We start from the raw sequence: 25,162 nt of genomic DNA, 5'->3' as shown, positions 1-25,162 counted from the left end.
GGAAGAAGGAACAAAAGCAATTTCCTTATTATCCATATCTAGACAAAGTGTTAGCTTCTCATTCCCCCCCCCCCCACCAATCTGAAATTAACCCAATACAGAATTTACCTCCAGAACCCCTTCCCAATGATAGGACACATCCTTACAGCTTGGAATCATTTTTTAAATGCTTCTGACTGCATAGGGTGCCTTTTCCTTACCACCAAGAACCCAAATCCCATATTTTCTCTTCCTCCCCATATTCCTCCCCGCATAACTGGGATTATGAAGAAAGAACACAAGAAGCTTCTTTATATCAAATTAGACTATTATCCATCCGATTTAGTATTATTTGCTTTTAACTGACAGAGATAAAAGGCCTTAGGCAAAAATCCTTTCTATCACCTGTTATCCAATACCATTTTAAACTGGACCAGAAGTTGGAAAAGTTACTCTTTTGGATGACAGCTCCCTGAATCTCCTAGCCAGCATAGTAACTGGAGCAAAGGTTTCCAGTTCTATCCCTAGCATTTCCTTCATGATTTAGGAAAGTTACTGTTTTGAATTACCCACTGCTGAATATGCAATTTCTCCAAGCTCTGTTGGAGAGGTTAGATATTGAACTGGCAATATCTACTTGCATCCCCATGTGCTTGGCCACTAACCTATGATCCCTTCCAAGAGCACTGCATGTTGTGCATAACATGATTACACAAGTTTGTATTAATGCAGCTACAATCTTCCATAAAATCACTTTCATTCAAATACACAAAGCCGGTTGATCGCTATTGGAAAATATACTAGTACACATCTATCTACAGCAGTGGTTCCCAAATTTTGGTCCTCCTGATGTTTTGGACTTCAGCCTCCAGAATTCCTGACTGCTGGCCAAGTTGGCTAGGACTTCTGGGAGGTGAAGTCCAAAATACCTGGAAGATCAAAGTTTGGGAATCACTGATCTACAATATATCTTAACATATTTTGTGACAGGACCATTTATCAAATACAGTAGTTATTGTGTGTTCTTCAGATACTTTCCCCCTGTCTATTGTTAGTTCCTTCACGTCAGCTCCAGTTTATGGTAATGCTATAGAGTTTTCTTGGCAAGATTTATTTATAGGAATAAATTTGCCATTGTCTTCCTGATAGGCCAAGCAAGTGAACAGGGATTTGAACCTTTACGTGTCATAATCCTAGTTCAGCACTGAAACCTCTGTACCACACTTTCTATATTCCATGATAATTAGTCATATAGCTACCCAAGCTGGGGTTTACGGAAGTAGCAAACCAAAACATCTAAAGGGCAACAGGTTGCTTACCCCTAAATGTCATTATTCAACAAATGTAAAATCAAATCAATTCAAAAATGGAGTACCTCTGCTTTCAATATGGACATTTCACCAGATCGATCAGAAACCATAACTGTGTCCAAGGTGGAAGGCATCCTGTGGGACAGGCACTTATTCTGGATGGCAAACCTTAACTCTTCTTTCACCAATGGAGTTAAATTTGTGAAGTCTTCAAAACCCAGTGAGACTGCAGAAGAGAAGCATGGAACAATTGCAGAAGCACTGACTTCTGAAGCAGACACCTGACCTGGGTGTTGGAGCATCATTTTGCTGAAAGGAGAACAAGATCCACAATTAGTCTTTCTGAAATTTAACCAGATCTATCAAGGTACCATTCATTCTCAATTATGGCCTGATTCAGAAAAGTTAAGACAGAGGTGGGATCTTTTTGGCAGTTCATCACTAATTCAGGTGTCACCTGGTACAGAGGGCTGCCTATGGACTCTGTTGCCTCCCCTCTCTCCCCAGCCACTGCATCACCATGGTTGGGCGAGTCAGTGCAAGGGGACAGAAAGCCTGCGTTCACCCCTCCTGCTGCTCTGTCACAGGGCTTTCTCCCTGGGAAGCCTGGCATTAGAGAAGACAGTAAGGATCCATGTTTTGCCCCCCTCTTTTCCATCACTGGGTAGGGTGCACACTTGCCTCTCCTGCACCAAAGCGGGAGGAAGGCCCAACCAGGTCTCACCCTTCTTCTGGGGTGTCACTCCATACCCCCTGCATCCTTCCAATGACACCACTGTGTTGAATGCACATGGTAATATGTTGCTAGAATGGCTGTGGCCACACAGCCACATTCATACACACAGAGAGAAGAGGAGAGTACTATTAAATGCAACTAAGATCAACAGAAAGCAATTCTAGTATTTTATATCATGTGATAATGTAGTATGCCAGTATTTCTGGTTGACCAGTTTGTTATCCAATAGGAAATACAAGAATCGCTGTCCTGAAAGAAGTGGCACAAGGCTACATGGGATTTTGTGTAATAATCCCACCAAAAGAGAGAAAGAGAGAGAGAAAAGGAAAGGAAAACCAATCCTGAACTGGATCACCTGTTCTGATTAATTTACTCACACCCACAAACACACACAAACCATAACAAAATAGCGCAGTACAAAATGTAGCTTGTCAGTATCAGATATATTGTATCAGCAGCCCTAAAGCTGTATCTTCTGGAAATAGGCTGACAAACAAGCACAGCTGCATATGTGTCCCACCATCAGAATTTTTGGCGAAAACTAGCCCTTTTTCCAGCCACACAACATATGTAGTCTTCCTCTTATTGTCGCATTAAAACCAGCCTGCTTTTTCATTCCCTTTGGGGGAGATTAGAGATTATATTCAAATGAACACAACATTTGCTTCCTTGAGATGCTCCACTTTATTAGAGGAAGCAGTAAATGTTTGCAAAACCACATTACAGCAAAATCTCTCACAGTTAGCTTCACAGAGATAAGACAACTATTGCCTTTGGGCATCTATGTGCGTAAATGATGCTGTCATGCTAGATCTGATCTACAACAAAGTATTTTGTAATTACAGCTTCAGGTGAGTGTTAGAGTTAGACAAGAGTTAATTATGATTGCATGCACTAGGATAAGTTACACCCTTTTACACATTGTGAGAGCAAAGACAAATTCAAAGTTGGGAAAGAAAATAAAGATTTTAAGATGCTTTATTATTTCATATCATCAAAAATACATGTGACAAATGTGTCACATATAAAGCTCCTCTACCAATGACTAAACATACCTGCATATAAACCTGTCATATTTGCACATGTGTGTGGACACATTATAAATTGTTCATTGGAAACATATGGCCATTTGTGACAACAAAATGAAAGTATCTGGCAATCTGCATATTTATTTATTTTATTTATTTATAGGATTTATATCCTGACTTTTTCCCAAAAGGGGATTCAAGGTGGCTAGGATTTTTTATATTGATTCCTGCAGAGAAATATATTTTCCAAGTAAGAATCAAGGCAGCAGGTGTTTCCCATGCCAAGTTTTAGTCTGAATTTTTAATGAGTTATCCAACATGCTGAACCCTATCTCCAACATACATTCAACATTTTGAACAGCTCCTAAACCTCACAGAGGATTTTAGTCCACTGATTGCCACAGGTTAGAATTTTGTGACCAGCAAAGCTGAACTGAGACAATAAGAATAAAAAGTACCCTTGACCCCTTGATCCACAGAGACAGGATTTACTGGAATTGGTTATTTCCATAGATCTTGAGAAACTCCTGTAATTTTGCTCAGAAAACCCCTTAATATAATGAGTCACTGCTCAAATTGCTGATATCCTTTAAGCCTTTGTAGAGGTGGAAGATGCACCACTCAGTTCAACAAAATAAACCTAAAATAGTCAAAATCTGGAAAATTGGGATGGATGGGATGCTGGATTATCAAATTCCTTTTCTTTTTCTTTTTCTTTTCTTTTTTGGACTACAACTACCAGATTCTGCCAGCCATTCAGAGGAATTCTGGAAGTTGTACTCCGAAAAGTAACATTTCCAAGTTATTGTAACTATACATACATGGGACATATACATAATCCCTGATTATAAACATAGTCTGTGAGCATCTCATGCCAGTTCTTTGAGTCCTACTGTTGGCATCAGCAGATAATGCTAAGGGTTTGGGAAATACTCCAATACTCCAGTTCTCTGGCAGAGACACAGCTGAAAAATCTGTCAATAAAATAACACAACTTCAAGGTATCGTCTGTCCCAAGAATTGCATCATTATTGATACACATTCCTGGCTGTGTATCTCACTCAGAGGAATGAGTCAAGTGACATTCCTTCAACTACTGAACAACCACAACTACTCAACATGCATCTCAGACTAGGCAAAGCACTTCCAAGGACATAACTTTAAGCAACTTGCACCCTACACCAATGTGACTAGATGGTATATCTTGCTGCTACCTGAGCCTTTCTCTTGCAAGAAGCTGAGAACAACATTTTACCCTCAGAACATCCCTATGCAATGGACTAGGTTGAGAGAGGTTGACTTCCCCAGTGATACTCCAGTGAGTCAAAAATAAAAGAAAGGTTGTCATGCATCAGTCCCTGCCATTCTTTCCACGTCATTTACCATCATCTATCTGGTTTAGGGATATACCATTAGCACGCTTGTTAATAGAGTTGAAATTTCATTGCCTGTGTTTTACTGCCCTTTGTCCCTGGTCCCCACATGACCAAGAGAGGTTGGCCTCTGCCTGCATTGCCATCCCTCCAGACCATCTAAACTGACAACAGAAACAAGGTCTGAGGCAGGGGTGGTGTCTGCACTAGCCAGAATACTTTGGGAGCAGCCCAGAATATTATGTCCCGGAACTGCCCCAACTTCCCCCAACTACCTGGGACCCTTTGTTGTGACTTGGGCAGCTGTCTGTATGAGTGTCCCACTGCTCCACCTAGCATAGCCACTACCATGACATGTTGCTCACTCTAAGGTCAAAACAAGGCACCTAGTGTCAATTACGTGTCTGGGCACCCCATTCTGACCTCAGAGCGAGTGACTTGCTGCTTCCACAGCTACAAGCATCGACACAGCAGGACACATGTAAGAACAGCTATCTGGAATCACAACAGGGGGCTCCAGATGATCCAGGAAGATTCAGAACAAACAGTGATGGCTTTTTAAATCCATGTTAAGGGTGTTATACCCTGGGTTTGGTGCTGAACTGGCCAGATGTCATCCAGACTATTCACATCAGAACTGGGGATTGGGCCCTGTGTCATCCAGACTCCCTGACAAGAGGACAAGAGGAAAACGTTTTATTTGGCCCATACAAACAGGGCCAAAATGTACGCCTGTGACTCAACCATCACTACTCTTCTTGCTTGATGTATTTTCTGCATTATGGTTGGCCAATAAAGATATACTCCAAAATCCACAAAATATCACTGGTATTGACTCAGTTTAAAGAATGATAAAATCCAGGCACTGAAATTCAGAACCAAAAGAAGCTGTAGATCTTTATAAACCTCTAAATCTCCCAACCAGCTGAAGGATTTTGAGGGTTGTAATCCAAAAAGTAACTTTCTGAAACTCTGTTGAAACCAGATGGGGCCAGGCTCAGGCTCACAGAATGAAGAGTACTTTGACCACCCATCAAAATCAATTAAGCAGAAAAGTGTGGGATATCATGTAATAAACCAGGGACATCAAAATGAAATCCTATGCCTGATGCAAGATGATTGCAACCACATGCAATCATCCTGTAATCATTGAAGAATGACCTACAGCCATAATACCACATGGAGCCAAACAGAAATACTCCACAGTCAATATCAAATACCAAATTTCTAAAAACTTAAAAATGCAAGACCTAATATACCCTGTTCTGTTCAAATACTAAAAACTCACATTTTTTATTTGTCAACCTTCCCCACTTTTAGACAGGGACAAAAAAAGGGCGACTGGTATATGCCCCCTCCTAGTCCCCATAATCAATAAAACAGGTTACCAATGCAAAACAAAAACACTAAAAAATTTGAGCCATGTGTGCATGCAAAGGGATATTATACAATATAAGTACATTACTGTAAATCGTCATCATTGCTATTATTACAATCATCTCCCTCTCTTCGTCAATACTGATATTATTCATTCATTTACAATTTAAATAATGAGCCCTTAATGCAGATTTTAAAAGAAAGCAGAGAACCATCTAGGCCAGTACTCTCTGCTTCTGCTTTTCATAACTTGGTATCCTTCAGATATATTGCACTACAACTTCCAATGGATATGCTGGCTACGGGTGATGGGATTTTGTCAATATATGTAAAAATGAAATTGAATTTCACTGTACAGAATATGGATGCGGGATGACGCAACGCAAGTGAAATGTTGCAGCACAGTGATTGACGTGGAGTGTCATCAATCACACCATATAGGATACACCCAGGATGACACGGCGGACATAATGCAAGTGACTGACGCAAGAGGACTAATATAGACACCTATGTGAGATGATCATGTCATGGGGAAAAAGTACCAGTATATAAACATGGTTGTGGCATATGTTCTGTTTGAGTTGCTGTAGTTAGTGGATGATTAGTTGGATAGTTGTTGGTTTGTATATACAATGGTCCCTCCACATTTGCTGGAGTTAGGGGTAAAGGGGCCCCATGAATGTGGGAAAAATGCAAATAAAAATGCTACTCTTTTTACTTCTACAAATCTTCTCCAGAGCAACTCTACGGTCAACATCTGCCCGAAGTTGATCAATATTGGAGACCTACGAATACCTAGGGAAGTTTTTTTCACAAGGCACTTCTAGGTTTCTCCAGCAAAACTCTATGGTCAACTTCCAGCAGACTTGTGCTGGAGGACTTAGAGATTCCTAGAGAAAACATATTAATCAAAACTATCAATAATCAAATCCACAAAAAGTCAAAGTCGCAAATGTAGAGGGCCAACTGTACAGTCAAAGCTGCAAATGTGGAGGGTTTTTCATTTGTTTGACAGCCCAGATGCCTGAGGCTTTTCAATCAGAAATATTAGGAAAGTGACACTAGATCCTTAAACATTTGCTCTCTTGTATAGGATGACTCACATACTACACTCTGTGTATTTTACATGTTGATCCTTACTGTGGGACTATCTGTGGCTTGAAGATTTATTCCAAGCAACAGTAGAGAATCTAAAACATGCTGAGCTCTTTCACACTATGCCAATTTTCCCACACATTGCAAAACAAGGGTATTTTACTGAGTTTCCTCGGAAGCATGCCCCCTCAAATATGACTGAAGAACACAGGCAAGCAATTGTAGACAAAATAAACAGCAGCTATTTTGTTGTTTATGTGTCCTCAAGTCAACACTGACTTATGGCAACTTTATCCTAGGGTTTTCTTGGCAAGATTTATTCAGATGTTTGCCATGGCCTTCCTCTAAATACAGCCTACAGCTTCTCTTATTCCCTGGTGGTCTGCCTTCCAAGTACTAACTAGTCTGACCCTGCTTAGCTTTGAAGATTATACAGATGTCTGGATTTGTGTGTCAGAATTGCCCTCTACTAATCTAAGGAAAAGCAAATTCATTCTCTGCACATGGATCCACATATAACCAAACCAGCACCATTTACACACAGGAGGGATATAACAGTAGACTTGGGAGTAGGGTGGAATTTGAGGAGTCCAATGAAGATCAGGGAGGCTCAGAGGAATGCTGACTGTTGGAAAGAGGTGGAAGAGGCGAGAAGAACAAAGTCAAAGGAGAAAGGAATGGAGAAAGCACAGAGTCTGAAAAGGAGCTCTCGACACTACAACATTTTGTTGCTGTCCTGTGTGTGGAATATGCTTCCTCAGAGAGTGACCAAGTCTCCTCCTTCTTAGGAGGTTTTTAAGCAGAGGATGGATGGCCATCTGCTGGGGGTGCTTTGAAGGTGTATTCCTGCATGGCAGGAGGTGGACTGACTGGCCCCTGTGGCCTCTCTTCCAGCTCTACAATTCTTTCTTGTGTGCCTTTATGTCGCTTCCGACTTATGGCAACCCTATCATGGGGTTTTCTTGGCATGTTTCTTCAGAGGGGGTTTGCCATGGCCATCCTCTGAGGCTGAGAGAGCGTGACTTGCCCAAAGTCACCCAGTGGGTTTACATGGCCAAGCCAGGATTGAAACCTTGGACTCATAGTCCAGTGCACAGAGCATTACACCACAATGGGTTTTCATTAGGAATCTAGGATTCTATATTTTAATATCCAGAGATTATATTTCTGATTATAAACCATAAAAGCAGTTATTCTGGAAAGACTCCCTTGGGGGTCCATCATAGACAATATTCTTTAAGAACCTGGCTCACTTCCAGCTAACTCAGTTGGCACTAAGAACATCACCTTTGCCTTAAAAATAGACCAGGTCACCCTGACCAGACCCTTCATGCGCCTTTCATCCTTTTTTTTCCTCCTTTTTTGGTCCAAAACTAAAAGTCATTTTGGTACAATGAACATAACTTTCCTTTTTAGTTGTCATCCCCCCCCTTCCTGCTGATGCAAAAAGACCTGTCAAACCAACAGTAGTTTACTCTGCCCAGCTTGAAAAGCGATTCAAGTTCGTAACCACTCAGAATTGAAAGTGACCTTTCATGATTTTGGACATTATGATTTGGGTGCGTTTATCTCCTGCTTTCAAAATTGCCAGCTGTTGATACTATGGAGAAAGGTGATAAGATGTTGGCATCAGCTCCCTGCATCGGTTTTGTGCTCTGGTGCCTCAACAAACTACCATTCCCAGAATGCCATAGCATTGAGCCATGGCAGTTGAAGTGGTATCAAACCGGGTTATTACTCCAGTGTGGATGCAATATGAATGATGTTTAACATCCAAGGAGTTTATCACACGGGGACTAATTTTGGCAATAAAGAGAGATTAAAGTGCATTCAAAGCATCCTGCAAATAACGCGAAAATGGCAAGTAATTGTGCAAATGATTATCACACACAATTGCGCACATAAAGTGATATCAGAAATGCACTGTCGCTGAAATCTCAAAAGTAAAAAGATGAGCATTAATGCTTCTTTGTGACCACTTTAATGGTGGGTCCGTGTGGAATCATTTTGCGTAATCACATGGTTTTTCTGAGATACTCATGGGATAAACTCCCGATCACCATGACAAGAACGGTGCAAACCCTGGATTTACCCAGGCTCATGACTCACCTTAATACAAATAAACCTTTAAGAGAGAAACATTCCTCTTTCTTCAGAGGATGCTTCTTTCATTTCAAACAAGCTATTCATTGTCAACAATAATATCTGTTTTGGCGAGTCTTATCTCGTAAGTGCCCCAAAGGCCACAAAAATCCCAGTTTGGGGGGAGAAAGGAGGCGTAATAGTAATAGTGCCATACATCCCAAACACCCAAACTTCAAATGACAGTCCTATCGATAATCCCACTCTGCATTATAAGGTTTTTTCATTTCTAAACTGGCTGCCTTCCCTTATCTCCGGCTAGACAGAGAAAAGTTAAGCTTTAATAGGTAGTTTCTCTGGGGAGTTTCAGGAAATTAGGATTCCAAATGCAAACGTTTAACAATAAAAGGAACAAAATGGTTCTCTCACTGGTCCTCATACTGTTGAATGGGAAGGAAAAGGTTGTGATAAAGGAGCGACTCTAGGGCAGTCACACTCTCTCAGCCTCGGATAAGCAATGGCAACCCTCCTCTGAGGAAACTTGCCAAGAAAACCCCACAATAGGGTAGCCTCACAGATGCCATGAGTCACAAACTACTTGAAGGCACACAACAACAACTGTTTTGGATTGTTGTTTTCTCTCCTTTGTAAAGCGCCATGTAAAGCCTATGGCGCTATACAAATCAATGTAATTAATAAGAATAAGAATAAAAACACTAACGTACATTCATGCCTCTTTGTCAGGCTCAAAAAGTGAGGACGTTTTGAAATTCCTCCTGGATAGAAGAAGTCTGAAATGGAGGACAGGTCCTGGAAAAAGAGGACCTCTGCTCACCGTTTGTAACGTATGTCAGGATAGACTGTGTTCATTTCACTGTTTTCAATTGTTTTATGTACTAAAACAAAGGAGGTTTGATTTCCCCTCGAAATGTGAGCACTCAAATATATACACACACACTTACAATATATATGTAACTACATACGTGTGTGTGTGTGTGTGTGTGTATACATACACACACACACAGACACACACATTTACAATATATATTCGAACCCTGGTCTCCAGAGTCGCATATCGCTGAAACCACTGGACAGAACTATGTCTCCTTTTTCTTTTCTGGGGGAGAGAAATCACCCAAAAACACCCTCCTTCCCAAAAACCAAGGTAAAGGTGTGAAGAAGGCAGGAGGCGCAGCCAGGGACCCCTCCCTCTCTCCCTCCCTCTCTTCCTGGAGCGGCGGCGCCCCTTCTTCTCCTTCTCCTTCTCCTTCTCCTTCTCCTTCTCCTTCTCCTTCTTCCCCTCCGACGCCGCTCGGGGATCGAGTCCTATGAATGGACTTTTCCTTTCGGTTCGATGCCGGGCTTCTTTGGGCCCCAAACCCCGCAGGAGGAGGAGGAGGAGGAGGAAAGGCTGGCCAGTTCCTCTCCTTCGAAAAGCTGCCTCCCCTTCTTCCCCAACTCCCTCAAAGTGCTTTTCAAAAGGAAGGAAGGAAGAAGGAAAGAAAGACCTGAAGAGATAGAGATGGAGAAGGAGCCCCCGGAGGCCCCCTCGGGATCCCAGCCCCTGGGCCCCCTCCGTTCGGGGGGGAAGGCGGCATAGCAATCCTATCAATCAATCAACCAATCAATTAATCAATCAGGGCCGCCCCGGGGCCCCTTCTCTGTCCCGCTTTCTGCCCTGCTCCTCCTCTTCCTCCTCCACCTGTTCCATTTCCTTCCTCTTCCTCCTTTTTTTCTTCTTCCTCCTCTCCTCCCTCCTCTGCCTCCTCTTCTTGCTTGACTGTCCCGCTTCCCTCGTCCTTTTCTTCCTCCTCTCCTTCCTCTCTTTCTTCCCTCCTCCTCCTCTTCCTCCCTTCCCGGATCCGTTTCCCTCCTCCTTTTCCTCCTCCTCCTCCTCTTCATCCTTCTTCTTTACCTGTCCTGTTTCCCTCCTCCTCCTCCTCCTTTCCCTCCTCTCCCTCTTTTACCTGTCCTTCTTCCCTCCTCCTCCTCCTCCTTCTCTTCCTCCTTCCTTTAACTTTCCTGTTTCCCTCCTCTTCCTCCCTCACCTGTGTCGCTTCCCTCTTCTTCCTCCTCTCCTTCCTCCTCGTTCTCTTCCTCCCTTACCTTGCTCTTCCTCGCCTTCCTCCTTCCCTCACCTGTCCCTCTTCCCTCTTCCTCCTCTCTTCCCTGCTACTTTCTCTTCTCTTCCTCCTTTACCTGTCCCTCTTCCCTCCTTCTTTTCTCTCTCCTCCTCTTCTCTTCTTCCTCTCTTCCTTCCTTACCTGTCCTTGTCTTCTCCTCCAGACCTTCTTTCCTCCTTTCCTTTTCCCAGGGCTTGCAGACTCCGAAGGCGAGGAGTGCCCAAAGGCAGGGGAGCTAGCTCTCCGGGACGCGGCGGAGAGAGCTGCTTCCTTCTTCCCTGCTGCTGGCGGGGCGCCTGCTCTCCTTCTTCTGCTGCTGCTGCTGCTGCTGCTGCTCTGTGGCTCCGGGGCGCTTGCATCACCGCCTTTATATCGAGAGGCAGAGCGCGGGGCCGGCGCTGATGTCATGCTATTAATAGCCCTTGCAAAAAAAGAAAAGGGGGAGGGGGCGTGGCTTGGGAGGGAGGGGGCGGGGCCTGGAGGGGTGATGCAAGGCCTTCCAGAAGCAGAGAGCTCTGGGCGGGGAGCCAGGCGGGCGCTCCCTGGGTGAGCCAAGGCTGCCCAAGCCAGACCATGACTCCACGGCCCTGGCATCCGGAGCAGCAGCAGCAGCAGAAGGAGGAGGAGGAGGAGGAGGCAGGGAGGGATGCTAACAGGGGTCCCTTTTATATATATATATATATATATATGTATATGTATGTATTATTCCATAGAATCGCAGAGTTGGAAGAGACCGCAAGGGCCATCCAGTCCAACCCCATTCCGCCATGCAGGAACTTTCAATCAAAGCATCCCCGACAGATGGCCATCCAGCCTCTGCTTAAAGGCCTCCAAGGAAGGAGACTCCACCATTCTCCAAGGAAGGAGTGTGTTCCACTGTCAAACAGCCCTTACTGTCAGGAGGTTCCTCCTAATGTTGAGGTGGAATCTCTTTTCCTGCAGCTTGCATCCATTGCTCTGGGTCCTGTTTTCTGGAGCAACAGAAAACAAGCTTGCTCCCTCCTCAACATGACATCCCTTCAAGTATTTAAACAGGGCTATCATATCTCCTCTTAACCTTCTCTTCTCCAGGCTAAACATCCCCAGCTCCCTCAGTTGTTCCTCATAGGACATGGTTTCCAGACCCTTCACCATTCACAGAATAGTGGGGCACTATATCTTCCCTTGATCTAGACACTATACCTCTCAACATCCTTTTTAAATTGTGGTGCCCAGAACTTGACACAATATTCGAGGTGGGGCCTGACCAAAGCAGCATATAGTGGCACTTCCCTTGATCTAATAGACATTATACTTCTATTGATGCAGCCTAGAATCACATTGGCCTTTTAAGCTGCCACATCACACTGTTGAGTCATGTTCAACTTCTGGTCTACTTGGACTCCCACATAGTTTCATTCAGCCAGATGTCCCCCATCCTATATCTGTGCATCATTTATTATTATCATCATTATTATTATTAAGCTTTATTTCATAATAAACTCATCTTTCGGCCTATGAGGGAGAGAATAGGCTGGCCCAGTTCCACCAGGGCTAGCCTGAAGAAGCAGAGCCCTCCCTCTGGTCCATCTGCCTTGGTCCAGGCCTCAGAGGGAGAGAAGAACTGCTGGACCTCACCATTCCCTTCTCTTTTTGTGTCGTGTCTTTTTAGATTGTAAGCCTGAGGGCAGGGAACCGTCTATTATCCCCTCTGTTGTAAGCCGCCCGGATTCCCAGTGATTGGGAGGCATATAAATAAATCCTATTATTATTATTATTATTATTATTATTATTATTATTATTATGTGCTTTAAATTTACACAGCACTATATATACAGTTAATTAAAATAAAGTAAACCTGCCTGCGGTGTACATTCTACAAAAATAATTAAATATGATGCATATTTATACATGTTTAACATTCAAATAACAAAATACAGTGGACAGCGAATTAAAATAATGTTAGATAACAACTGTGTAATAAATAAAATAAAAATCGGGGGGGGGGAACTGGCACAGCAATAGCATTTTACATTTCTATATCGCTTAATGGTGAGCTCAGCACTATATCTTTAAACTGGAAAGCAACAAATTTAGCCGCATGAAGTGGAAATCCTGTCAACCTCTTCAAGAAACTTGCCTAGATAACAGACAGGTATCTTCCTTCTCCACAAGCGCAATAACGGGACATCGCTCCTAAGGACCTGCATGTATGGAGCCCTTTGCAAACTACATCTCATGTAGGGCTCATGGGTCCTCCTCATGCTGACTGGGTCTGCAGGAGCCAACATGCCTTTTCAGCTTTCCTCAGTGACACTCCTGTGCTCCTGTCTGCCACTGGCTTCCTCTCCACCGCAAGCATCTGAAGTCTATGAAAGATCATGCTACAAACTCCCTTTTTCCCCCAGTTAATCTCAAAGGTGCTACAAAATCTCTATATGTATTAATTCTACAGACTAACAGGGCTATATCTTTCAACTCTCTAAGCTGTTTAAAATGTGTCAGCTAATTGTCCCCAACAAGCTGGGAACTCGTTTTACCAACCTCCCAAAGGATGGAAGGCTGAGTCGACCTTGGAAGCCCCTGGATTCGAACTCACAACCTTGTGGCGGCTGCTGTACTGGTATTTGAACACTGAGCTGCCAGGGCTGCTGTGCCTTTTGGGGGGACTTTTTTGGAAGGGCCAGGGAGGGTGTCTGCCTCCCCCTCCTTCTTCGCCAGAGCAGGGTCCTCCTTCTAGTGATGCCACGTCCCAAAGAAGGAAGGGGGCAGACACCTTCCCTGGTGCCCCCCAAAAAGCATCATGCCAGTTTCCCTCGGGCATTTTAAGGGGGAGGACAAGGCACTGCATTGGAGGGGGAAATAATGTAGGACATGACAAAATCAAAGCTAGGAACATTCATAGAAAGACAAACTCTTGCTGCTAAGTCCTGGTCAAGATGGAGGACATTCAAGAGAAAAAATGTAGGACGTGCTGAAATCAAAGCTAGAAACCCTCATAGGAAGAAGAGCAATTCATTTTTCTCAGACCAATATCACACTATGCTGTTATAGCACTGTTCTTCCTCTTTGACTGCTGTGGATGCCTCCTGTGGAATTCTGGGATTTGTAGTTTGGTGAGGCCTAAGAGCTCTATGGGTGAGTCTTCTAAATGCCCCCTCTAAGCTACAAATCCCAGGATTCCAGAGGAGGCAGCCAGAGCAGCTCTAACTGCGCCCTGTGGATTGTCGCCCTCAGTCCTGCTGGGAAAGGAGGACGTTTTGGGATTCCTCCCGGACAGGAGCTTGAAAGGGAGGACAGGTCCTGGGAAAGGAGGACTCCTGGGCCCTTGAGCCAGGGCAGTTAAAGCGGTCTCAAACTGGGTCATTTCTGCAGTGGGTTTGGGACTACTTCCTTTTGTCTCGCTTAAGGAAAACCTTCCCCAGCTTTTCTTGCGTCAGAAGTCGTTTGGAGAAGTTACTTCTCTGGGACACGACTCTCGGCATCCTCCGAGCATTTTGCGCCTGGGCTTAGAGGCTGCGGACGCTGGGAGTTGTAGTCCCCCCAAATCACTTTCTGGGCTCAAAAATAACTTGCCAGTCAGAAACTCCTGGGAATCAGCAGCTGAAGCCTCTCTCTCCCTTCCAGCTTGCCAGCCTTTTGTAAGGCAAGGAAGGGCCTTTTAGAGCCCGTTGCTGCCCATCCTTCAGCCAGGAGAGAAAGAAAGGCCTTGCAAACGAAAGACTCCTCGGCCCCGCTCTGGGCTTTCCTAAGACCGCTTGCAAAGGAAGCTGCCGAAGAGAGCGGCTGGGAAGGGACCAGGGTCCACCCGAGGACCCCTGGAGTACAACCATGGCCATGGACTTCGCTTGGGCCCAGAGCTGCAGCCACAGCCTAGGCTCTGCTTGCACACACACACACACACACACGTATAGATACACACATACATATATGCACACACGCATATACATGCATACACACACATACACTCCATCTATCTATCTATCTATCTATCTATCTATCTATCTCAAATTGCTACAATAGGCAAGAGATAGAAAGATAGATAGATAGATAGATAGATAGATAGATTAAAGCTAGAGCTCAGGGAGGGAGTGGCCCCTCCAGATGTTCCCAGGTGTTAGCCTCCTCTTTCTCTCCTTTTCCTTCCCCATCGCTCCCAAGAAGAGCCTCTTGATGCTTTTCATGCTCCAAACAACATTCACAACACAGAAGACAGAGGTCCCAAAGAGCTTCCATATCATACACAGAGGGCAAACTCCCCCAAACATTTACAGGATTGTCTTGATAACTGGTAGTCCAACTCTTCACATCTTAAGCCACCTTCATAAATGATATTAACATTCAGTTTGCAGTTTCCATTTTAAAAAAATTAAATATCATGGAGATGGCAGAAATGTACCCACAATGTTAACCATATGTTAGATAAAACGGGTTCTGGTAGGGATAGAAAGACACAAGAGAATCCTCTCAAGTTTAGCCAATCTGATATTGCTTGTTCTTTGCTCCCTGTAATAACACTTATCAATTATTATTTTATTTTATTCATCTCTTGCCTTTCTCCCAGTATAGGGACTCAAGGCAGCTATTCTATTACTGGTAGTAGTAGTAATAAAATTGTGCCATCTTTAGTCTTGAAGGCGTTGGAAGTTCCTTCAGCCAAGAATACTGAAATTTAAGAGCAGTTTGGTACAACTATTTCTTGCCAAGTCTGTATTAGAAAACTCTATTAAACAGTATCATTGGCATCTTATTCACCAAATTCTGTATTGTTGTTGTGAGAGCTTTCACCATCAGGCAGAATGGGAAGATAAATGTATGGGTTTATTTTTGGTTGTTGTTATACTTCTATCACTTTTAATTCTTTTAGCCAGTAGTTTTCTACTTATTGTCTGTCTGTGAAGTTATAAAAAATACACACTACTTTTGTTAAATACTTATGTAATTTGTAAAAGAAATATATTATCTATAACCAGTGTTTGCATTAGAAGCACTTGAAAACAAGTTTCTATTTTGTGTGACTGAAGAGTTCTGGAAAGTTAAACGGTCTGCACACTCATTTAACTTAACAGAGTTAGCTATTCAAAGATACCATATTTCTTCTTGACTAGGATCAAAATCCGAAACATGAATCATCACCTGTTTATTCCACTGAAAAGAATCATCATCCTAAGCTTGATTTATTTGCAAGTGCATCTCATCGATTTTCACAGAACTGACATGCAAATAAATATACTGCCCCAGCTGCAGTATATAATGCTAAGTATTCTTTCCAAGAAATAATTCCCACTAAATTAAATGGGACTGAAATTTGAATAAATGTATTTAAGGTGACCCTGCAAAAGGGAGTCTCGTCCTTTATCTGAACCATCATAGATTCAGTGGCATGGAGGGACTTAGCAAATGTATTGGGGATGGAGAGTTGTGCTTAGACAAAAGTAATTAAACAAAACAAGCATGACTGCCATGTATTTCTCAGGCCACTATTCCAAGAGCTGGTTAGATTTGTCTCAAGTGAATAAAAGAGAGAAACTAGTCTCACTGACTGAGAAAGACTTTTTATATCTGCTGCTAGTCAGTATAGCACTGGACTAGATCCAGAACCTAGAAAAGTTACTTTCTGGACTGGGAGATTCTGAGAGATATAGGATTTATTCTCCCTGGAGAAATAAAGCAGTTTGACCTCGCTATAACTGTCATGGCTCAGTCTGGAGAAACCTTGGAATTTGTAGTTTGGTGAGGTATTCAGCCTGGTCTGGGACATTTTAAAAGCATCTGAAAAGTGGGAGGACAGAGGATTAATTGGGACAGTCCAAGCCCCAAAAGTGAATTGGACAGTATGCTTTTGAGTACAAAGCATGACCCACACAACTGAGCTATAGCTGTAATCGTCCCCAAAGAATATGGATTCCTAAATAATGATAAATAAATAATAAATAATAATAAATAAAGTTTTTATTTATATCCCGCACCTTCCTTCGATCAGGGCGGCTTACAGTATAAAATTTCAAACAACAATACATACAATAAAATCCAAAATACATCACATATAAACAATAATAAAAAATACAGGCAAAAAAGCCCCAAAGCCCTTCCTCTTGGCCACGAAAGAGGAGGGAGGCCCACAGGATTTTTAATCGGGGAATGCCTGTTGGAACAGGAAGGTCTTCAAATCCTTCCTGAATTGGGCCAGGGTGGTAGTCGAGCGGAGCTCAGTGGGCAGCGTATTCCAAAGGGCTGGGGCAGCAGTGGAAAATGTCCTCCTTGTGGTGGAGGACAATCTAGCCCCAGGCACCTTCAGTAGCTGCTGCCCAGATGTCCTGAGGGTGCGAGGCGGAATGTACGGGGCTTTGATTTGCTTTCTTCTTTTTCCATTGGGCCAATACTACTACAGAGAAAGGGTGTTTGCCATTTGATCTCTAAAAGAAATTTGACCAGATATAAAGTCATGTCCATGGGCAGCCAAAAAGACAAACAAATGGGTCCTAGAGCAGATCAAGCCAGAAATCTCCCTGGAAGCCAAGATGACAAAACTTAGGCTGGCGTACTTTGGACACATCATGAGAAGGCATGAATCGTTGGAAAAAACAATAATGCTAGGAAAGGTTGAGGGAAATAGAAAGAGAGGAAGGCCACATGCTAGATGGATGGACTCTATTAAAGAGATCACCAGTATGAGTTTGCAGGAACTGGGCAGAGCAAGTGGAGGACAGGAGGTCTTGGAGTTATCTCATCAGCAGGATTGTCATGAGTCAAGATCGACGTGAAAGCAGTTGACAACAGCATCAACAGTCATATCATGAAATTCCCCTGTGAACAAAAGTTCTCCATACCCTGTGAAATTCTTAATGACAGGTGATGCCAGGTATATTATAGCAGAGCAGAGGTGGGAATGATGTGGCTTTCCAGAGAGAGCTATACTGCAGCTCCCTTTAGCTATAGTCAGTATTATCAGTAGAAATGACTGATAAGAACTGGATTTCCAGAAAAGTGCTGCTGGAAATCCTTAGAGGGCCACAATGCCATTCCTTTAGTAGATCCGTTCCTGACCCCATGTGCAGATCAGATTATTCCAGTCTTAGGCTAGTTTCTATAGGGAAAGACATTTGACTCAAGAGAAGGCAGAAAATTGGCCATCCCTGCTCTAGATTAAATCAAATTAAAACATAACAAATAGATGACCTGTCCAGAAGTAAATGCAAAGGATGAAAATGTATCCTTCCAGAGATACGCATTAAGCTTTTAGTTGAACATTTCAATTGAAGTCACTCAACTACAGCAATAGCAATGTGATGGATGGCAAGGGGGGGGGGGTACTACAAAGAGTCTAGCCATAGTTTCTTAAGTACTGGAAATATATCCTTAGTTTAAGTTTTTGGAATATATTATTGAAAATAACTGGGATGGTTATGCAATTGAAATACAGAAATACAGAGAAATGAAATAGAAGTGTATGGGAAACACTGAAGAGAAAAAAAATATCTAATCTGGATTTTCTTTTTTCAAGATAATAGGGTTGCTTTTTAAAAGATTGTTGAAAGGATTACAGAAAGATCTCTAAAATTTATACCCCTAAATATGTTTACTAGAGAATATGACTAAAGAGATGGTAACTTGCATGCAGAAAATTGCATTGTAAACCTTATATAACACTACAATGATCTGCAGTTACATTGTTATGAAACACCAGTATTACACAAAAACCACATTATGTCTTCGTAAATTTAAATGTTACTTCCTATATGACTAATAAGAAAAGAGAAACAAAACTCAAATATGTTTGTTGAACATAATACAGAATCAAGTTCTCTTTCAAAGTTTATAAGGTAGTCAGAAATAAAATCTTAAATCAAATTAATCCAGAAATACTAATTTTAGGTAGATATAAAGTGAACATTATGGAATAATGGAGGGTCTTAATACTGGCTTTTCCTCCTAAATGTTTCTTCTTCTTTTTTTCCTTTTTTCTGGCAAGGAAAAAAACTTTAAAAATAACAGGAAAGCAGGAGAGAATTAAGGACAACGACATGGAGACCATATCTTGGGAAAACTACTTTTTTGAACTGCAGCTCCCACAGTCCCTGAACCACCCTGTCCAGAAAATTCTGTCAGTAAGGCTTGGAAAAAGTAACTTTTCCAAGTTCTCTTATGGATTTCCAGTAAAATTCTATAAATGAGGCAGAGCAATTACAGAATAGAAATCTTGTCTGGAAGCACCCCAATTATAACACACACGAGAACAAATTGATAATTTTGTGGTATACTATGTCAAGAGTAGTTGGTGTGCCAAAAATTATCCTTTCTCTAAATCTTAGAGAAAATGTTATTAGATCTACCCTTCCTTCCTTCCTTCCTTCCTTCCTTCCTTCCCTGAAATGAAGATAGAGGGAATGTTTACATTTTCCTGCTAATACCTGAAACTTCCTTACACTGAATACAGCCCAATATTGTGTAGCGTTTCCCCATCTGATGTCCTGCAGCTGTGCCGGACCACAACTCACATTGTCTAAAATTAATTCTGAAGCCTTTACCTCCACCCCCACTTTGGTTACTGCCAAATTAGACATGGTAGCGGAAAAAGCACAACCACTTTTGAACACTTGACATCTCCTGGAAAGGCAATTTGGCTTCCAAGCAAGGTGCATATTCCCCATCTATCTTGTTTTAAAGAATGACTGCGCAGAGGAGTGCAACCAATACTACTGCATCAGCAAATCTGATGCCTACATTTAATAGCTGAAAACCAGGGCACATGTGGTCAAACCATATCAGGGTATGGTTAAATGGGTATGGCCAGACAGCAAGAGACAAAAGTTATTAATGTGGAGGAACATACTAAACTATTTTAAACAGAGAAATCTAGGCATTTATGTATTGATTTAGAAAATACAATACTCCACTACTTCTCCTTTCCCTCCTGCTGAGTTAATTGAGTGCAAACAACTTTTGTTCTTTGAAGCCAGTTTGTGGCAATGGCTGCAAATAAACTGAAGGGGGGGGGAAGCAGAAGGAAGAGCTAGAAACCAGGATATATTAAAAGCAGCTGAGAAAGTGGGACAACAAACAATTAACTGTGTCTGTCCCTGCCAAATGGGGACAGTGGGGGGGGGGGGGTATGCTGATGGTGCAGTAATTATGTAGGATGTGGCTCCCAGTAGCTTAGGGATACTGTCCCTCCAAAGTTACCCATATTGGCTGAAGAGAGACCAATGGTCTGTCTCAGCATAAAGTTTCTAAGTACAGGTACATCCTTATCCAATTTTTATCAAATGTCACCTCCACTATCAAGGAAGCAATTAATGTGCTCTCAGTCAAAATCATCCCATTTCTCCAAGAGAAAGAAACTCCATAATAAAAGGGACTCTCTCATAGAAAGAAAATTGGGCTGTATGTAATGATCAGGAAAGGAGTCAAGGGTTAGAGAGGAAAAAAAGATTGTGTATTCCTTTCCTTTTTTTATTTGGTCATGTTTTGCATACTCTCCAACTGTCCCAGTTTGACAGGGACATTCCTTTTTAATTCTTGGTTGTCCCACTTTTCAGCTGCTTTTAAACATCCCGATACCCAGTGTCTCCCTTCTTTTCCCACTTTACCCCTTCCCACTTTCCCCTCAACTTACTTCATTTGCTGCAAACTAAATTCAAAGTATTAAAGTAGTTTGCATTCAATTAATTTGGGGGAGGGACAGAAGCTGGCAGAATCTTGCCCTTCCCAGTAACCTCACAAAAAAGCAAACTGCTGCAGCCTCTCCAAGCTTGTGCGCTTTTCCTCATTAATAACCATCCTGGCCACTCTCCAGTGTTACCTGACCACATGAGTCCTGGTTTTCATTTGTGAAGGTTGGAGGCTATGGTTTTGTGTGCCAGAATGCAGTTCCATGTGCACTTCCCCTGGGAATAAAACAGCCATTGAATGACTTATTTCTGGGTGAGTTATTTCTGGGTGAAAACACATAAGATCATTCTTAACCAAAAATGATTACAAGAAAATAAAAGGGAGAAAGCTGGGAAATGTCCTATTATGGCTCTGAGTTCGCTGAAGAGGTTTTCTGGGTTTCAAGAGAATACAGCAGTTTGAATAGGCTAACTCTTCTGAAACTTTCCAGAGACTTTATCACATGGACTTTGTACATACACAAAGCAGTAGCATTAGTCTAATGGGCTGTGATTATAGCTTCCAAGCTGTTGTGAATTATCCATTTATCTGGTCAACAATCAGAAAAAATGCTCAAATGCAATCCTAGGGAGTTTCAGGGTGTGGTATGAAAGAAGGGACTGTATTAGGCTTTTCTAATCTGTGAGCCCTCCAGTTGCATTGGACTGCCACTCCCATCATCCTCAGACAGCAAAGCCTGAGTGCGCATAATGGGGACTATAGTTCAACATATTTCGATGTCACTAAGTTGGGCAAAGCTGTGTTTGCCTCTATATGTGTGTCCATGCACACACAAGGGAGTAAAAGTGTGGGAGGACAACAATGCTACCAATATTGACCAGGAAGTAAGTCTCATTTGACATAGATGGAAATTACTAACTTGAATAGACATCCATAGTACAGTATTATTTTATAAGAGGATCAAACCTTTATTTGTTAAGAAAAGAGGTCACATAATAAGAGACAGTCATATTGGCATACTACTTCAAATTCTTTTTGAACTGCTTGGCAAACATTTAAAATGCTATCTATCCATTACAAAAAGGTTGAATGATCAGTGTCAGATCAGGTTTGAAGAATTTGTGTCCCTCCGGATGTAGTTGAACTGCAGCGCCCTTGATCCCTCACCATGGGTTATACTGACTAAAGAAGCAGGGACTTGCAGTCCAATAATGTCTAAAGGGCTGCATATTCCTGGGAGATGTTCAAAGCAACTGACAAAATTGGGACTACAGGATTGATGGGTCTCTCCCTGTCAAATCAGGACAATCTGAGGGTATGCAGAAGCAATGCCCATACAATAGATTCAAAGGAATTTATTTCCGATTAAGTATCCATGATGTGACAACTTCTGTAGCATTCAGTTTACCAGATCTAACTTACCTGGGAGTAAACCCAATTAAATTCAGTTATGCTGCAGACGATAGATAGATAGATAGATAGATAGATAGATAGATAGATAGATCCTATTTCCCCTAAATTTCCCCAGGTAAATCAGTATAGAATTGTGGACTTCCTTTGTTATAGATTGGTTACCAACAGTGTAACCAGCAGTCAGCCTTAAAGCTATGTTCAGTGGGGCTTAGTCTCAGATAAATTTTCATAAATCTGTATGTTTAAAGTTAATAGAGAAGAACTTGGCTCTTGGGGGGACTTTAATGCTTTAATGCTGTAATCCGCTTGGATTCCCTGCGATTAAGCGGAATATAAATTAGTAGTAGTAGTAGTAGTAGTAAATACAGTTGTGTTTCATGGCATTAATAGACTACTAGGGGAGACTGCATTTGAATATGCAGTTAGAGATACACTAAGAGTAAATTATGTTTTGAGCTGTTTTGATTCTGGTGTGTTATTGTAATGCAGTATAAAAGGCAAGTTATTAAAAAGCACATTTTCTTTCGTTGACTGGTTATCTTTTGCTAATTAAATTGTGCAATATCATCTCCTCTGCTGAGTATTTAAAAAACTCTGCTGCATTTTAGTAATATATAGAATTATTTAAATTAGATATATTGGTACAACAACTAGTTAGTTAAAGGGCAGATGGTGAGTTAAGGCAGATGATAGCTCTAATAAGTATAGAGAAGTAAGCTATATATGTATAGCTAAAAGTATCTATAGGTTTGCAACATCTCAGCCATGGGAATAAAACTCTGGAATCACTTCTCAATGAGGTGTTTCCCCCAGATGTAACAACCGCAACCCAACAAGCACAAGCCAGTTCAGGCTGCCCCGTAGTTTCATTTAGAAGAACAGTCCTTTTCCCCAGCTGTATGCTTGCAAGTAGGAAAGGGCTGAGCTTAACTTTCCATTTCCTAAGTTTGTTTGCCTTTCAACATGTTCAGACATGTAGATGAATGAAAGAGAAAAATGAAACAAAGAGAGCTGGATATCATTTTTAAAGCATAAACACTGAGTTTTCATGATATTTTTTAAAGAAAGAGGGCTGCTTCTTTCAATGAACATGCATTTCCAATGAGGAGAAATAGATTGGTAGGGTTAGTATTTGGTAGGGGTTCCCAACCTATTTGACTCATGGAGCCCTTATTTTTATGGCAGAGTTGCTAAGAGGCCTACCCTATGGAATTTATAAGACGGGAGGGAAGCGGCCAAATCCTGTTCATAAATGGGGTTTAAACCCAGGAAAATCCCACAAGAGCGGGATTGTTTTCAGACAACATTGCTCGAATTAAGCATTAACACAACATTAACCTGTGCAAAAAGCAGCACAATTTTACCACTTCTTTGTACAGGTTAATGTTGCATTAATGCTTAATTCGTGTGACATGTCTGAAAACAATCCTGCTTTTGCAGGATTTTCCTGGGATTTAAACCCCATTTATGCACGGGATTTGGGCACTTTGCCTCTCGTGTACTAAACTCCCATGTCTTACAAGTTAATGGTGTTTAGGAGTACAGTTGGCCCTTATACATGGATTTTTTATACACGGATTCAAGCATCCACAGTTTGAAAATGTTCAAAAAAAGTATAAATTTCAAATATCAAACTTTGATTTTCCATTTTTTATAAGGCGGGACACCATTTTGCTATGTCATTATATTTAAGGGGACTTGAGCATTCACAGATTTTGTTATCCATGGAGGATCTTGGAACCAAACCCCAGCGTATAAAAAGAGTCCACTGTATATTTAGGAGTCCCTATATTGGGAGAAAGGCAGTACATAAGACAATAATAATAATAATAATAATAATAATAATAATAATATATTCTTATTCTTTAATTTCCTTCAATTTTTATTTCTTTCATTTTGGTGGAATGGCCATGGGATGCACACGGTGCCCTAAGGGCTCCTCGGAGCACAGGTTGGGAACCCTTGAGTCCGGGTGTTGGACTGGGACTAGGGAGATCTAGAGCTCACGGGCTGCCCTTTGGCCAGTCACAGTCTCTCAGCCTGATGCCCTTACAAGGTTGTTGTAAAGATGAAGTAGGGAAGGGGAAAGGTCACTGGAGGAAAGATGGGATATAAATGTAATAAATAAAATGAATTTTCAGTCTACTCCCCCTGGCTATGGTCTAACAAGACAGAACTGATGTTGCTAAGGGAAGGGCTTCCCCCTTCGTAGCTCAGCCTTGCATTATCCCAAGAGGGAGACGATGGGAGGTCAGTTATTATCCTTGGGAATCTTGGAGACACTGTGAGCTTTGTTCGCTTCTCCTTCTGATTCCACCCTCCTCCCCAAGCACATACACACTTTTGCTTCATGATCCAGTTACTCTAGGACAGAATATTACTCATGCCAAGAATGTGTATAAAAAGATTTTTGGCCCTGAAACACTTTTTTAAAAATGTCTCTTTCTTATTTCCTTTAAAGCAGAGTTGGGGAACCTGTAAACCTACAGATCTTCTTAGATTGTAATTCCCATGATCCCTCACCATTGGCCATACAGGATTCAGCTTATTGATTAGACCAGGGGTGCACAACTTGCGGCCCGGGGGCCACATGCGGCCCGCCAAAGGATTTCTGGAGGCCCGGGGCCAAATAATCAGGAGGAGGAGGATGTCCCGGCTCCCAGAGTCCTCCCTGATCGCACAGGGCTTTGGAAGATGGGAGCAATGGACTTTTCCCCCAGACTTCCCTGGAGAGCTTTTGCTGGGGGCAGGCTTACAGCTCCTCTCACCCCAGAGGGAGTGAGGCCCAGAGGGAGGAGCTTTTTGTAGGGCAAGTGGCAGAGTAGAGCCGGGTCTGAGGGCAGAGAGACAGCAGGGAGTGAGAGAGCAAAAGAGCGAGAGAGGGCAGGGGTTTGGCTCATTAAGATAAGGGGCCCAGGGTCTTCACTGGGGTGTGGATGGGAGTGGAGGAGGAGGAGGAGGAGGAGGAGGAGGAGGAGGCCACCACACTTTTGGCGAGCAGCCTGGGATTCGGGATCCTCGTCCTTGCAAGGCTGCCTGCCTGGCAAAGCCCCCA

At 42.4% G+C, this 25,162-nt stretch overlaps 1 protein-coding gene across 2 annotated transcripts in view; it reads right to left on the bottom strand.

Moving 5' to 3' along the window:
• ATF3 (activating transcription factor 3) overlaps nucleotides 1–25,162 on the bottom strand; it is a 45,208-nt gene that overhangs the window by 8,864 nt on the left and 11,182 nt on the right. Inside the window, exons 1-2 of one of the 2 annotated variants that reach the window (XM_089529269.1) lie at nucleotides 11,245–11,475; nucleotides 1,355–1,598 (exon numbers count right to left, since the gene is read on the bottom strand). In XM_089529269.1, the coding sequence (XP_089385395.1) occupies nucleotides 1,355–1,598; nucleotides 11,245–11,462 (462 nt within the window). In that variant the 5' untranslated portion in view covers nucleotides 11,463–11,475. Of the gene's footprint in view, nucleotides 1–1,354; nucleotides 1,599–11,244; nucleotides 11,476–25,162 lie in introns of those variants that run through there. The other variant, XM_089529270.1, reaches the window with a different exon arrangement.

Source organism: Sceloporus occidentalis, unplaced genomic scaffold (assembly GCF_023333645.1).
Source record: "Sceloporus occidentalis isolate IW3139 unplaced genomic scaffold, rSceOcc1.0.p SCAF_6, whole genome shotgun sequence".
NCBI lineage: Eukaryota > Metazoa > Chordata > Lepidosauria > Squamata > Phrynosomatidae > Sceloporus > Sceloporus occidentalis.
Note: the sequence above shows the minus strand (reverse complement) of the source record. Positions and strands in the feature narration are given on the sequence as shown.